At 37.5% G+C, this 16666-nt stretch overlaps 1 protein-coding gene and 1 pseudogene across 2 annotated transcripts in view; one reads left to right on the top strand and one right to left on the bottom strand.

Moving 5' to 3' along the window:
* Window positions 1-16666, top strand: part of LOC127934052 (uncharacterized) — a 61305-nt pseudogene that overhangs the window by 13008 nt on the left and 31631 nt on the right.
* pdcd5 (programmed cell death 5) overlaps window positions 1-16666 on the bottom strand; it is a 35541-nt gene that overhangs the window by 1048 nt on the left and 17827 nt on the right. For both annotated transcript variants that reach the window (XM_052531251.1, XM_052531252.1), the window contains exons 2-3: window positions 16333-16376; window positions 3284-3345 (exon numbers count right to left, since the gene is read on the bottom strand). In XM_052531251.1, the coding sequence (XP_052387211.1) occupies window positions 3284-3345; window positions 16333-16376 (106 nt within the window). The remainder of the gene's footprint in view (window positions 1-3283; window positions 3346-16332; window positions 16377-16666) is intronic.

Genomic DNA, 16666 nt, shown 5'->3' with positions numbered 1-16666 from the left:
TCACACAACAATGTAAAAATTATATAATTATTTAGGTTAAGCGTACACTAGTGCTTTTTCGTTTTAAAAAGCATTACTTTTGCTATGGTTACATTTACACGTTTAATTTACACTACTCCAGCGTTTCAACCCTCAACTGGAGACTTTTGAAAACGCTGCAAAACCCGTTTTAGTTAAAAAACTCCAGGGTTGCATTTTAGTGTAAATATACCAAAACAGAGACTTTTGGTGGTGTGGCTGCCAACATTTCCTCTGCATATCATTGACGACCGTGTAAACAAAATCAGGCCCATTGTTGTACCTGCATGAAATGTCAAGTGACCTGCATTTACGGTTGTGTAATTTGGATGGAGATCGTTTCTGAAATGCAGTGAAAACGCAAATGTAGATGAGGATTGTTTTAAAACGAAACCGCACTAGTGTAAACAGCCTCACTCATCCATGCTGATCCAAACCTACAAGTTTTTTGTTCATCCTTGAAAAGAAAATCAATGTTCATACATGAGCACATCAAAAATGGTAAACGGAAGCAGAAACATGTTTGGTAATGCACAAGAACAATCTCGGGGCTCCACAAGAAAAAAAAAAAAAACTGAGTAAGGAGAATGCCACAGTGGAGGTGCCACAGAATAAACGTTTTTTTTAATTTATTTTCAAATGTATTTATTATTAGTAATATTTTTTTACATTTTAAAATTTCAATCATACTGTCATGTGTTGATGTATCATCTTTTCTTGACTTTATCAGCATTTTAATCCAAAACATTTTCGTGCACAATATTTAAAGTGTTATGAAGCAGTTCATAATTCTGTGTGAGGTACAGATTAATATTGAAAACATTAAATTCAAGTTCACGTAAACTCTTTCCACTGTGGCGGTCCGTCTTCCTCCATTCAGCAATCAAACAGTGTGCCGCATTCGGTTACTACAGCCAAAACTAGGGATGCACCGGTTGACCAGCCATAAATCGGAACCGGACGGTTTTTGGTCTTTCTTTGGCCAATTTTTACGGAAGTGCGCTCTCGTGCACAGAATACATTGTAATGGTTCGCTATGTCATTTGTGTGGAAGTATTTCGAAATCTGTGTGCAGGACACAGGCAGCCGTTCAGCACTGGAAATGCAGAACTACATGTCTGACCATGGGCGTAGATTTAGGGGGGGACGCTATGTACTAGTCCCTATCAATATTTTGATGACAAATTTGTCCCCACCAATATTTAGCAAGCTCCTTTGAACTGCTATTTGGATCTTTGCACTGCTATTTGGATCGATTCTAACGGTCAGGACGACGACAGTACAAGAAAAAACATAATTTGATTGGCGGCGGGGTATCTGACAGGCTACACGCACAGGCCGGGACTACTTTTGTGCTTGCACTAGCAGCGAGCGGGAGGTGTGTGTGAGCGCGCGTGCATGTTGACGACGCTGACGGTAAGTTGCCAGGGCTGTCTCTCTACCACATACAAAGGCCATAATAAAAACATTTTAATATTCATTTTTTTTGCCCCTTTTTGAACTTTGTAGATGCCACCCAAGAAGAAGAAAGGGAGAGTGTAAGTAAGCAAGATAACTAGCTAGCCACACAAATAAACTAGCAGTAGTGACTGACCAGGCTTTCAGATGCAGATTCTACTGTGGAAAATAGTATTAACTGGTGATAGTACGTGTTACCCAGGATGATAGAATGCTACGTTAGCAAGTAACTGAATGTCAATTAGCCTGTACCTTAACTTAGAATCTTGCAGTCAACATAAACGTGAGTGTACTGGAGGGTAAATAGTGTTTATTATAGAAAAAGGTTATTATATTTATTTATTTAGATTTGTTTCCTTGTGGCATAGTATTTTTTGTTAGTGTAAATACCAATGTACATAATTTATGTCAGCATTACACAGTCTCAGGTTTTTATTTTTATTTTTTGAGAGTGCATTTTTGAGATTATACAGTTACTAGCTCTTTAGGGACAGTATTCAGGTTGGTATATCGGGGTCAGGATACAATATAATAAAATTAAGTAGATTCACTTCTGTATTGTGATATTCTGTATTGCCAACAGTCTGAAATAAAAAAGGAAAAATCACCATTAAATCACTGGTATCTTAAAACAAAAGAATTTCGGGGTGGGGGGGTATGGGGGTGTCCCCGCCAAAGCTGAGACCAAACCTACGCCCATGTGTCTGAGGCACAGATAGCAGGAAGCGAACAGCCATTGTTGTACTGGTGCACAAATAAGAGCCCTTTTCTGCGCGCACTATAGCTGTACCGGTCCGCGCCCTGAACACTAGTAGACCGTGAAGAGATGTTCAGATCAACTTCTCACGTGTTGGATGAGAAACGAAACGGACTAAACTGTGACAAAACTGAAATGTTTCTTTTTTTTTTTTATTAGAACCTGCATACACGTTTGAAAAACCAGAAGTAAATGTCAGCTCTGCATTAGGATGATTATTTTTATTTTACCTTGACTTAATTTTGATTTAAAAATCACCTGCTGCAGCACACTCAAAAAAAAGTTTCATTCATCCAATAATTTTTTTTTAGGTTAATGATTCACATCTACATTTTTTTTACTTGGGACAATAAATTATTTATTTTTCATTGGCTCAAGTAAAAAAAATATAGATGTGAATCATTACCCAAATTTCAACATTATTTGATTTTAACATTTTGGAATAAAGTATTTATATAGCTTACTTTTATTTAGTCTCACTGGTAAAGACCTTTTTTTTTTAACCAAATTTAAAAACTAAAACAAATACTGAACGCTGATTAAGAAACATCTTATTGAATGGGTGTTGATTTTGTTGTTTGGACTGTAGAACTATGCAGTTATTGCCTTTAATTTCACATGGTTACAGTTAATCTTTTAATTTAAGGCCAGTTCTCTGTAGTTTCAACCCAATTCAAAAACAAAAGCTAAATGCTGATGTCTGTATCATCTATGTTTGTACTGAATGTAGGCTACTTCCTGTGCAGTTACGGTTATTGTTTTCAATAGCCAAAAGCCAGTTTGGCTATTAAATACCAAGTAAACATTTTGTTTATGCACACTTTCCTTCTTTCTTGTTTGTTGCTTAAAAGATAATTTAAAAAAATATATAAATAAAAAAATCGGAAATCCAAGTCCTATGTTTAGCGGATGTCAACAAAAATGTTACAAATAACTTTTCGCAGCACAAATTTTGTAATTTGTAATGAAATACATATTAAATGTAACCTTCCAAACCCTGTTTACATGACAATACTAGTGACGCTTGCAAAGGTTTGTAAATGGACTTACACCTGGCACGGGCAGACTGATCCAAGACTTGAGCCAATATAGAGTTTCTCATCTCAGTCTCTCTGTTAAAGTCAAAATGATAAAAACTGTTCAGACACAATCTGTCTAGGCAATGAAGGAAAAGTGAAATTACGTAAAAAGGGTGAAAAAGGTCAAAAAAATTTTTAATTCCTCTAAATAAGTGTGGTTCATTTGAATGGTTTCTGCCATTTATAAAGTAGTAAGTTTAGTGTTCAATTAAATTTTATTAAAATGTGTTAAATGTTAATCAATTTGCACTGGCTAGTGGCTACCAATAGCTGCTCACATAAAATTCAATGCATTGATGTTTGCCTACAAACCCACCATTGGTTCTGCACCCCTTTACCTAAATTCACTTATTCAGAATTATGTGCCCTCTAAAAGCACACATTCTACAAGTAAACGGCACATTATAGTGTCAAACCAAAGAGGCACAAAATCAATTTGTCCTCTTTTGTAAGTTGCTTTGGAAAAAAGCATCTGCTTAATAACTAAATGTAAATGTACAGTGGGTACAGAAAGCATTCAGACCCCTTAAATTTTTAACTCCGTTATATTGCAGCCATTTGCTAAAATCATTTAAGTTCATTTACATGTTTCCTCAATGTACACACAGCACCCCAAATTGACAGAAAAACACAGAATTGTTGACATTTTTGCACATTTATTGAAAAAGAAACACTGAAATATCACATGGTCCTAAGTATTTAGACCCTTGCTCAGTATTTAGTAGAAGCACCTGGATTTGAGGATCCTCTGCCATTCCTCCTTGCAGATCCTCTCCAGTTCTGTCAGGTTGGATGGTAAGTGTTGGTGGACAGCCATTTTCAGGTCTCTCCAGAGATGCTCAATTGGGTTTAAGTCAGGGCTCTGGCTGGGCCATTCAAGAACAGTCAAGGAGTTGTTGTGAAGCCACTCCTTCGTTATTTTAGCCGTGTGCTTAGGGTCATTGTCTTGTTGGAAGGTGAACCTTCGGCCCAGTCTGAGGTCCTGAGCACTCTGGAGAAGGTTTTCATCTAGGATATTCCTGTACTCCTGTACCGCATTCATCTTTCCCTCGATTGTTGTCCTGTCCCGGCAGCTGAAAAACACCCCCACAGCATGATGCTGCCACCACCATGCTTCACTGTTGGGACTGTATTGGACAGGTGATGAGCAGTGCCTGGTTTTCTCCACACAAACCATTTAGAATTAAGGCCAAAAAGTTATATCTTGGTCTCATCAGACCAGAGTCCTTCAGGTGTTTTTAGCAAACTCCATGGGAGCTTTCATGTGCCCGGCTTCCGTCGGGCCACTCCTGACTGCAGATGTCGCTGTTAGACAGTGTTTTCTCTGCTTCTTTCCTGTTGGCCTTGCTGGAGATGATCGTAGCTCCGTGTAGCTGTTTTTTTTCTCTCTCTCTCTCTCTAGAATCTTTATCTTACTATCACTCTCTGTTTTTTAAAGTGATAAAATATAACTTAATTCACACCATATTTCTGATATTATGGATCAATCTTATTAGATAAATTTTTTAAAATTTTATATTCTTGAGTGCAGTACACCTGCATTGCATTAACACTCGTTAGCTTGTCTTTAGCATTTTCATTCAAACCTGCCGCTGTTTTTTCTCCTCTCCTCACTGGCTCCAGTTTTTCACAAGTTCATCAAACAACTGTGGTAAGAATATTTCATCAAGCACGGTGAGTAATGGCTTCTCATGCTATTGTTATTTGCACCTCTTGCCACATGTACAGTTTATCTATCTCTGTCGGTGATGAGGGATTCACATGTCATAAATGCAGGGAAATAGTTAGGCTGACAGAGAAGATTTCCGAATTAGAGACACGCATCCAAATTTTAATTGAGGAGAGTAAGAATGTTAGGGCTCTAGATACGGCTTTGGATGCGTCTAGCTCAGGGATTCCTGTATGTTGTTCGGTTCCAACAACCAGGGTTTCTGCAGGGTTTAATCAGTCAAATTTAATACTTTTTAAGACCTTTTCATGACTATTAGGATTTGAATTTATGACCTACACGAATTACGATAAATAACTTCAGTCATTGAAATTCCTTTCAAAAGTTTTTTTTTATTATTGACTTTCATTGAAAGTAACAAGTTTTAATATTTGAAGAATTATTCTATTATGTCTTATGATTAAGAAACTGAAGCCTTCGCCTTTTTTTCTTGAGTATCAAGAACACAGGAACACTTAACAATTGTAACATTGTGAATTAACTATTATTTTATGGCATTACTTTCCAAAATAACAAGTGTTATTGGTGTTTGGTCACAGTATTCAACACCCACAGCCAGGACCGTAGCTGGAGTTTGCGGGGCTCCGCTGAAGGTTGTACCAGTGGGCCCTGTTTGAAATTTTTTAATTTGTATGTTCGTTAATTTTTATTTATTTTTGCTATTTACACAATGTTTCAGTTTTTTTCAAGTTTGTAGGTGTCCAGGTACAGAAACCGAATAATTATGTTGGCTTGGCAACAAGCCAACATACTGTTATGCTATTTAAACATTTTTTTTCTTATTATTTTTCTTAGACTAAACGATACTCCTCCTAGGGCTTTAAAGCTACAAGCCCCAAACTCGGCAGACACCTGCGGGATAGAGGGGTGCTTGTTGCTATATCTTTTCAGAGTGATCAGACTTATAGTTTTTTTATTTTATTAATTTTTAAATGTAAAAATACATTACCCATAGACTTACATTGCCTGAGAAAAATTGCGCCCCTAGTTGCTATACCAGTTAGAGATTAAGGGGAGGAGTCGTCTTTCGTTTCACTTTTAAACCGGTTAAAAATACAAGTAAATAGTACAATTTCCCTCAAACTGACAAGCTAAACCAACATATCTGATTATTACAGGGGTCAGGGCTCATTAATAATTTATTTCTGGGCAGAGAGCAGTCAGAAAGACGAGAGAAGAATCAGCTGCTGCTCAGCTCAGGCATTGTCTACACAAGCTCACAATGAGCGAATTCCTTCTTATTTAAGACCTTTTAAGAAGGCGATTGCACGCATTCCACACGTTAGAACACACCAAGAGCTAAATTCAGATGTTTCTGAACTGTTTAAAGTAATAACATGATATATTCGCGGCAGCCAAATGTCCGCGAGCTCGCAATGTATTTCTCTGAACACTTGAAGTCCACATGACAGCCGCGTTTCGGGGCGAGATCGGACAAATAAATAGGCTACACATTTCATTCACACTGACAAGCTAAACCAACATATGTTATTATTACCGGGTCAGATCTCATTAATAAATTATGTCTCTGGCCAAAGAACAGAGAGAAAGACGAGAGAGAAATGAGCGCTTCATCAGCATTTTTTAAGAGCTTCCAAAAATAATTTCACAGCGAATGCACTAATCCACCCATTAGAACACAACAAGAGCAGAATTCAGGTGTTTTTGAGCTGTTTATGTGTGCAAAATGAAAAATAATTTGACAGCGTGATACAGCTTATGAATACTGGAAGGAAAAAAAAAGTCACGACAGCCTTTTAACTCTGGAGTCGATTAACGCATATACACGTTTTGAGTAATTTTCTCCTGATAACCCCGAAAATTACTTAAATTACACTTTCAGTTTTAATCGTACAGAGAAGAGCAATACATCAATCGAATCTGTAAAGGGTCTACTTTTTTGGGGATACAAACATAAAACTTTGGGCACTTATAAAATAAAGATAACAAACAAGGTGTGCTGTCTGCAGCCTTGGTCTGCGCTGATCTTCATTTACAAACACGTCATTAAAATGAACTGTAACTCCATGAATACTCAACAAAGAGACATGAGAGATATATCTATAGAAAGCTTGACATGTCTACTTTTAAACCAAACAAGTGCTGCCGAACAAATATTCTGTGATAAAGTAATCCATATCAAAACAACGCGATGTCCTTTTTTTCACGTCTCCCTTCATTATATCTAATGTGTATGGAAGGCCAAGAGGGTCAAATACACGTGAATTTTCAACGCGTCAACAACACGTTAAATACGTGTATTTCATGCGTAGACAACACGGATTTAATATTATTTATTTATCGGCGCTGCACAACATGGTAAAGTCATTTATATATTTTTTTAAGAGCTTCTTAAAATACTATATTACTCCGATATTATATCCAATATTATTTAACGCGTTAAATACGTGTTGTTTACACGTGAAAAATCATCGGGTATTTAACGTGTATTTCACGTGTTAAATACACGTGAAGTACACGTTAAAAATCAGTTTGAAGAGGTCAATGTCATTGGATGCTGAGGACTTGGGTCAAACCACTTCTGTGAGCTTAGAGGGGTGTACCATTCATAGACAGGCAACCACCATTTAACATGCTATAGATCAGCTTATTCAGCCTTATTATTTAGTCTTTTTTCTTTTCTGTTTTGTATAGCCTATAGAAAAAATATATTTAAGTTTCAGTTTTATGAAATATTGATTTTATAATATTAATTAAAATTTTGTGGTGATAGTATAAAGTTTATAAAAGTTACAGTATTTTGTAATGAAACAGGACTTTTTGTTTAGCTCTTGACTCGCCGAAGTATACTATATATAGTGTCCCTTCTTTAATTTTTCAGTAGTATGAAAACTTAAAATATGTCGTCAGTACTATTAAAATAACATCAAATTGAATGGTATTTAGGAGATTATGGTTTTTGCATGACTTATTTCGCATTCAGCTAGACAACCCTGTTGTAGTGGTTATCATAGCCTAGGCTTTTTATTAAAAAAGGAAACAGCAAGGGACCATGGAAAAAGACTGTTGCAGGTGTATTTTTTTATGGTATTATTTTTTATTATTTTTTTGCAGCGGGGCAACTCAAGAATGTTGGGCACACAAGTACTGTGGCTCTTTTGCCCCATGGCAAGATGGCCAAGCCAACATCAAAGTTAGTTCACTAACTTTTAATTCTAGTTAAATGTAAAATAGCACTGGATAGTCTTCAATGTAAAAATTAAATATAAATCAAACCAAAATTTATTCAGACCCCGTGAACATTTTTCACATTATTGCAGTTTATTTGCTATTGCTTCTAAAATGGTTATAAAATATGACAAGAATTTAAAGATAAACTGTGTCAGAACAAATTCGTCTCGATAATGACATAACTTTGACAGAAATGTATACGTAATGGATTACAATCAACCAAAACTACAGAACTGTTATGAAGAAAATATTTACACAACTATCAATACTTTTTTGACCAATTACCACGCAATGTTTAGTTTTGTTCAGACTGTGGTGTGAAAAGGTTGCATTAGCAATTCAGAAAAAAATGCATGGTGCTTTATAAGGTGCTGAATGATTTTTGTTCCCAATTTTATAGATAGATAGATAGATAGATAGATAGATAGATAAAACATTTATATCCATTTCACTAGTAGTTCACTGTATGAAGATTATTTGGGTATATCACAGTTTGCTTATACTCACTTACATAAATGTATTAGTGTCCTGTACCTACTACTAAAATATGTATACCAAAAATTATATCTGGAGTCTGGATAATTTTTAATTTGACTGTGCATAAATTATTGTTAAAACTACAAAGTAATATAGTGAAGGGGAGTGAGTGATTTTTCTTTCATTTTCTTGGATTAACATTACAACAGCTAGTAGCTAAATTAGGCGCGGTCACTTTAAGAGACTATGAACGCATCTTTTTCCTCAACTGTTTACTTTCACTTAAGAAATAACTGACAAATAACTGAAAAATAAAAGTTTTTCGAGCTTACTTTCCAAGGCGGGTATTTTGCCATATTTTGTATGTATTTGTCGGCACAAGAGCAAAAAGAAGCAAATTCGGTGTACAAGCGTTTTGAGATGCCATTCTCAGCATGAGCCCTGAACACCGTGGTACTGAATTGGGTTCTTTCACATCCTTTTTTTTTTTTTTTTAAACTGCAATTAGTATTTGTTCGTTCATGTGCAGGAGGGACTGTCCATGATATGCAGCTCTCTCTCCGCACCGAACACAGTGCGCGAGTAACCAGCTACTCAGTTCAGCTTTTCCGCATCTTGTGTTTGGATGCTTGATACCGATTGTTAGTGACGGGCTTGAGCCAGCAACTGAACGCACCGTCTTCGAGCCATAGATCGTTAAAGGTACATTTTCCCATTGTGATAGCCAGGATGATTTCAATTAAGCTAAGCAGTGACTCAGTATGATACAGTATGTTCGGAGTTCGCGCGGGTTTCTGTGAAAGTCCTTCTGACAAGTCTGTATGCTGCCGCATGGACCTTGTAGTTCTGGAACGCTGTGATACCAGTGTGATACCACTCAGATTCCTCATACAGAACTACAACAGGCGAAATAAAGGAATGCTGTGAGCGTATTTTGATGGAAGAACAAATTAATGGACTAGCATATCAATTTAAGACATGGCTAAATGTTTTTTATGACATTGTATGGAAAATCTGGACGTTTTTATGCCTTTTTATGACCCCGCTGAAACCCTGGACAACAGAGCCCCTGCAGCAGGGGAACTGGGTGACAGTGAGGCAGCATAGTCGTGGGGCAAAACACCGGTCTTCTGTTCTGATCAAAACATTAAACAGGTTTGCCCCACTCAGTGATGCACCCACTTAGAAACATGATGAAAGTGCTCTAGTTATTGGCAATTCTATTGTTCGGAACGTGAATATAGAGACACCATAGTCAAATGTTTACCGGGAGCCAGATCGCCTGACATCTTAGCAAATTTGCTGGCTAATGCTAAACGTAAAAACAGTAAGATTGTTACTCATGCCGGCGCTAATGATGTTAGACTTCGCCAGTCGGAGATCAATAAAAATAACTTTAAAGAGGTGTTGAACCTTGCAAGCATGACGTCAGACACTGTAATATGCTCTGGTCCCCTCCCTGCTTACAGTGGTGATGAGATGCATAGCAGATTGTCATTACTCAATGGCTGGATGTCTAAGTGGTGCCCGCAGAATAACATGGGTTTCATAGACAATTGGACAAGCTTTTGGGGCAGACCCGACCTGTTGAAAAGAGATAGGTCTCCATCCCTCCTGGGGTGGCACCGCTCTTCTCTCTAGAAATATGGCAAATAGTCTTAGAGTTTATACTTGACTAACTGGGGCCCAGGTCAAGAAGCAGACAAACTGGCAAAACCGACCGTCTAGCTGCCTCACATCACAGAGGCAGAGATGTATAGTAACGAAGTAGAACTACTTCACTACTGTACTTAAGTACTAAAAGGCGGTATCTGTACTTTACTAGAGTATTGTTTTTTTCTCCTACTTCCACTTTTACTTCGGTACATATTTTCGCTGAGTTTAATACTATTTAATAATATTTTTTTTTATGTGCTGCATCGTTACTCATTACAATTATAATAATGTTACGAATCATTCCATTACAAACCACTGCCAGAACTGTAGATGGCAGGTTTGATGAAGCTGCCACATCATAGAGCGAATCAAGCGAGACTGGCGTGCTGACTGAACTGCTGTGAAGAGAGACATGAACACCGAGCCGAGCCAGATAATGACTCGTTCACGAGTCAGGAACCGGTTGCATGGGTTTTCGGATGACCAGTAACGTTAGTTCTTTCTGACAGTTCGATTCAATAAACCAGTTGAAGAAAACAGTTCACCGATTCTTTTGCGCTCGATGCAATGGCGTCATTGGCGTTGACTGCACATGGGCTCATAACATTAACACAGAATCAGTTCAGAATCAATCACCAAAAGAATCAGTTCGGTTCAGACGCTCTGTGTGTCGGTTTGCTTCACGCTAAATCACACATGCGCAGTATCATCAGCTCATCGGTTCACGAATCAGACGCGTCTGACAGAAACGGTTCTTGACTCGTGAACGAGTCATTATCTGGCTCGGCTCGGTGTTCATCTTCAGTTCTCTCTTCACATCAGTTCAGTCAGTGTACTGTTTGAGTCAATGAATTACTCCGGGATATTGGTTTGTTTTAACTCTTAAAACGATTCAGTTCGATTTGGTGGACTGTTTCAGAAAGATCCGGTTATTCGTTCGCGAACCAGATATCACAAACTGCTTTGTTTTTAACTGTCTTACAACAGACACGGAAGAGAAGACAATGCTGAATAAAGTCGTAGTTTTTGCTATTTTTTGACCAAAATGTATTTTCGATGCTTCAAAAAATTCTAAATGACCCTCTGATGTCTTAAGGGTTTGAAACAACATGAGGGTAAGTTATCAATGACATCATTTTGCAAATTGGGCTAACTAACCCTACTAACTGTTTTTTGTTTACAAGAAGTTACAGTCAAAGGAATTGTGATTGTCCTTTAGGTTAATCATTTGAAATAGTAAAAACAATATGTTCAAACTTTTGACTATTTTCTTTAATAGCTACATAACACAATACTTCTACTTTTACTTTCAGTACTTGAGTAGTAAATTTTAAAATAGACTACTTGCAATACTTAAGTACAAAAAATGTTGAATACTTTAGTACTTCTACTTAAGTGTGGTGCTTAAAGAGCACTTCTACTTCTACTCAAGTCACTTTTTTGATAGAGCACTTGTACTTTTACTCAAGTATGGTTCTCTAGTACTTTATACATCTCTGCACAGAGGTCAGTTAATTCTCAGCAAAGAGAGACTCTTTCACCTAGATATCACACTATAGAGACTGTGTCTGTTCCCCGAACTAGAAAATACAACAAAAACGTCCAAACCAAGTAGAGAGTAACAATTTAATTGAGGTTCAACAAATAAAAAACCAACGCAATACGGATAAACAAATGATAAAGCTTGGCTTATTGAATATCAGATCCCTTTCTACGAAAACACTTTTTGTAAATAATGATCAATGATCATAATCTAGATGTGCTGTTTGACAGAAACCTGGCTAAAACCTGATTACATTATTTTAAATGAGTCCACCCTCCCAAGATTACGGTTATAAACATGAGCCGCATCTAAAAGGCAAAGGGGGAGATGTTGCTTCAATTTATAACAACGTTTTCAGGATTTCTCAGGCCAGGCTTCTAGTATAACTCGTTTGAAGTAATGGTGCTTCATATAACATTATCCAGAGAAACAAATGTTAATGATAAATCCCCTGTGATGTTTGTACTGGCTACTGTATACTAGGGCTGTCAAAATTGCTCAAATTACGTTTGAATATTCCCTCTAAAAAATACACGAATATACGAACTATTGGAACATTTGGTTGCGCATGCTGTCAATGACGCACATTACGTCAAAAACAGGACAAAATAATACAAAGAGACATAACTACTTGTTGGATTATCTATTTAAGTTTAAACATATATGACAACGTATTACCTACACAAAAACAAGGAAATCAACTAATGGCCAAGACTGCAGACCTCACGCTCTCTCACCCTCACGTTCTCTGCGCATAATGATTTCAATGAACAAACATTTTTGTGCAAGTAATTTCAGGCCGCGACTGTTTTCCCAAATATAGCAGGCTTCATTCAGTGATTGCAACAAATATTATTAATATTAATTTAAGTTTTACAGCATATAGAACTGACATTGAATGCTCAGAGCGAGCTGTGCTGTGGTAAACATTGAACTTTTTCTTGACATGAAACGATAAATAATCAAACCTCGGATCCATTGCTTGACAGAACTCCCCGAAGCCTGCCCCATCTGCGATACTGATCGGTCTCATGTCCTTACAAATGAACGAAATCAATGGATGCGTGGCGCAAGCGTCTCAGCTGCATGGCATGTCTGTTTTTAATTCGGCTCCCATGTTAACAGGTTAGAGCATGCAGACTACCTGCGTGAGACGCGCGTCTCAGGCGCGGCTCGAGCCGCACGAAAAATGCGTGCATGCTAGAAATAGAACCGACGCCTATTTTTCACACGACACGCACGCAAGTCGGAAGCGTTTCAAGGCAAAATATACTAGGAAAATATGTTTATATGTCATTTTGTACACAAATACATATTAATTCATGACATTTTGATATTAGAAAGTCTATAGTTTGGCATAAATTCAGATATAAATGTAATAAAAAAAATTATTATAGATTTTCAAATATTGCACCTGTCAAACATACTCTATTTTGCCGTCAATACTGTTGACTGTGTCCTATCAGTAGGTGTGTAAAAAAAAAAAATATATATTGTTGTCATGAAGACGAGCCTGGTTTTTCGGCGGCCTCCCTCTATGTCACCTACAGCAGCAGCAGCGCACCAGTGCAGGCACCCTTCTGGTGTGTAAAGACACAGAAAACGCGAAGCAGCCACCACGCTTCTGGCACGCAGCAGAGACGCCACACATCCAGTGTGCCACCGGCCTCAGGCACGTTAGCGCACCCACTCGCAAAGCAAAAAACCACGCCTCTACTATCGCGGGCCTTTTTTTCCAAATGTTTTATTTTTTCGAATATTAATTTTCACCTTCGAAATTCGTTTTTTTTAAAGCTAATCGAATACATATTCGAATTTAGAATTTTCGTTGACAGCCCTACTGTATACAGTCCACCAGGGCACCATACAGACTTTATTAAAGAGTTTGGTGATTTTACATCCGAGTTAGTTCCTGCTGCAGATAAAGTTTTAATAGTTGGTGATTTTAATATCCATGTTGATCATGAAAAAGATGCATTGGGATCAGCATTTACAGACATTCTGAACTCTATTGGGGTTAGACAACACGTTTCAGGACCTACTCATTGTCGAAATCATACTCTAGATTTAATACTGTCACGTGGAATTGATGTTGATCGTGTTGAAATTATGCAGCCAAGTGATAACTCAGATCATTATTTAGTTTTGTGCAAACTTCATATAGCCAAAATGGTAAATTCTACTTCTTGTTATAAGTATGGAAGAACCATCACTTCTACCACAAAAGACTGCTTTTTAAGTTATCTTCCTGATGTATCTGAATTCCTTAGCATATCCAAAACCTCAGAACAACTTGATGTAACAGAAACTATGGACTCTCTCTTTTCTAGCATTTTAAAGACAGTTGCTACTTTACGCTTAAGGAAGGTTAAGGAAACAAGTATGACACCATGGTGTAATGAGCATACTCGCACCCTAAAGAGAGCAGCTCGAAAAATGGAGCGCAGCTGGAGGAAAACAAAACTACAGGTATTTTGTATTGCTTGGCGGGAAAGTAACCTATCCTACAGAAAAGCATTAAAACAGCTACATCCGATTACTTTTCTTCTCTTTTAGAAGAAAACAAACATAACCCCAGGTATTTATTCAATACAGTGGCTAAATTAAATAAATAAATTTATTAATTTATTTACATTCATGAACTACTTTACTTCTAAAATCAATACTATTAGAGATAAAATTGCAACCATTTAGCCGTCAGCTACAGCATAGGTCTTCAACCCTGCTCCTGGGGACCCACTGTCCTGCAAAGTTTACTTCCAACCTGCTTCAGCACACCTGGCCTGTGACTTTACAAGTGATCCTGAAGACCTTGATTATCTGGTTCAGGTGTGTTTGATTAGGGTTGGAGCTGATCTCTGCAGGAGAGTGGGTCCCCAGGAGCTGGGTTGAAGACCTATGAGCTACAGTATCGCATCAGACAGTGCACTATAGAACCCCCGAGGAAAAGTACCACTCATTCTTTACTATAGGAGAGGAAGAATTGTATAAACATGTTAAATCATCTAAACCAACAACATATATGTTAGACCCTATACCATCTAAGCTCTGAGCAAAGACTAGATTTATTTGGTCTAGACAACATTTGAGGTGTGGCCAACAGGCCAGTTTAAATTCTTAGGACACCATCAAATCATGCTTTTAGCTTGCATCTTGCTTCTGCTATTAGTCATGCCTGCTTTTAGTTTGCTTTTAGTCATGACTTTTAGCGTTCTTTGAGCGCGGTTCCAGCGTGCTTCGGCCTGCACGCCTGCTGTTACTTAGCCACGATGAGAAGAAATACCACCTAGTCTCGTCAAACTTTACTTTTTCTTTTACTTTTGTTTCTTTTCTTTTTGAGAGTTTCGTGTTCTGCGTTAAGTTTTGTAACGCTGTGACACTGAGTCTGACCTTGAGTGCCCGTTCAACTTCAACCAGCCCACAACTCTGCATCGTCAGCCAACACCCAACCACGGGCTTCCCAAGATGTCACTTCAATGACTACTGAACTTCCAGCCAGTCAGCGACATCGGGAAACCCCATTTCAACACAGGAGATGCAAGTAGCACCGCCAGACTGATCTATACTGGTGTAACTAATATAATTTTAACATCATTGAGTAACGTAATGCGAGGGTTAATTAAGTCAAATAAGCCACGAAATGTGATTCTGTTCAAATTCCCTTTAAAATCCTAAATGATTCCCTTTGAGCTAAATTGACCTGTTTCCCTTACAACAGTGATCTTTGGGTTCTTCTTTACCTCTCTCACCAAGGCTCTTCTTGCTCAGTTTGGCCGGACAGCCAGCTCTGGGAAGGGTTCTGGTCATCCCAAACATCTTCCATTAAAGGTTTATGGAGGCCACTGTGCTCTTAAAAACCTGAAGTGCAGCAGAATTTTTTTTTTGTAACCCTGGCCAGATCTGTGCCTTACCACAATTATGTCTCTGAGCTCTTCAGGCAGTTCCTTTCCTAATCAAGTCCAATCAATATAATCAAACACAGCTGGACTCAAATGAAGGTGTAGAACCATCTCAAGGATGATCAGAAGAAATGAATAGCACCTGAGCTAAACATTTGAGTGTCACAGCAAAGGGTCTGAATACTAAGGAATATTCAGTGATATTTCAGTTTTTCTTTTTTAATAAATGTGCAAAGATGTCAACAATTCAGTTTTTTTCCTGTCAATATGGGGTGCTGTTGTGTACATTAAGGAAAAAATGAACAAATGATTTTAGGAAATGGCTGCAATATAACAAAAAGTGAAAAATTAAAGGGGGTCTGAATACTTTCCGTACCCACTGAATATAAACAGATATTTTAAATATTTAAAGAGCATGTTCAACATTATGAAACAAATACATAAAACCTTTCAAACAGTAGTAACTTTCAATGTAATTTAATCTGCATCAGAAAACTTTTGTCTGTTATTATTGTTTGTTTTACCTCTGTTTGGCCTCCTGCTGCCCCTGTTGGTCACTGGAAGGGTCCTAAAAGGGGACATGTAAAATTCATATGTATTATATATTTAGGGTTCCAAGCATTAAAATTCAAATTTTCTTCTTCTTTGCCTCCCTAAACAGGTCCGTTATTTCAGAAACTGTAAGTAAGAGATATAAACTATCAACAATAATATCATTTGCATTTTGGTTCATAACTCTGGAACTGAAAGGGTTAGCATATTTTTTTCCCCCTTATCATGGGGAATATATATCACACCACCATGTTCAGTTAAAAACAAATTTTTGTTATGCTTTTTGTAAGTTTATTTACACATAAG

Source organism: Carassius gibelio, chromosome A18, assembly GCF_023724105.1.
Source record: "Carassius gibelio isolate Cgi1373 ecotype wild population from Czech Republic chromosome A18, carGib1.2-hapl.c, whole genome shotgun sequence".
NCBI lineage: Eukaryota > Metazoa > Chordata > Actinopteri > Cypriniformes > Cyprinidae > Carassius > Carassius gibelio.
Note: the sequence above shows the minus strand (reverse complement) of the source record. Positions and strands in the feature narration are given on the sequence as shown.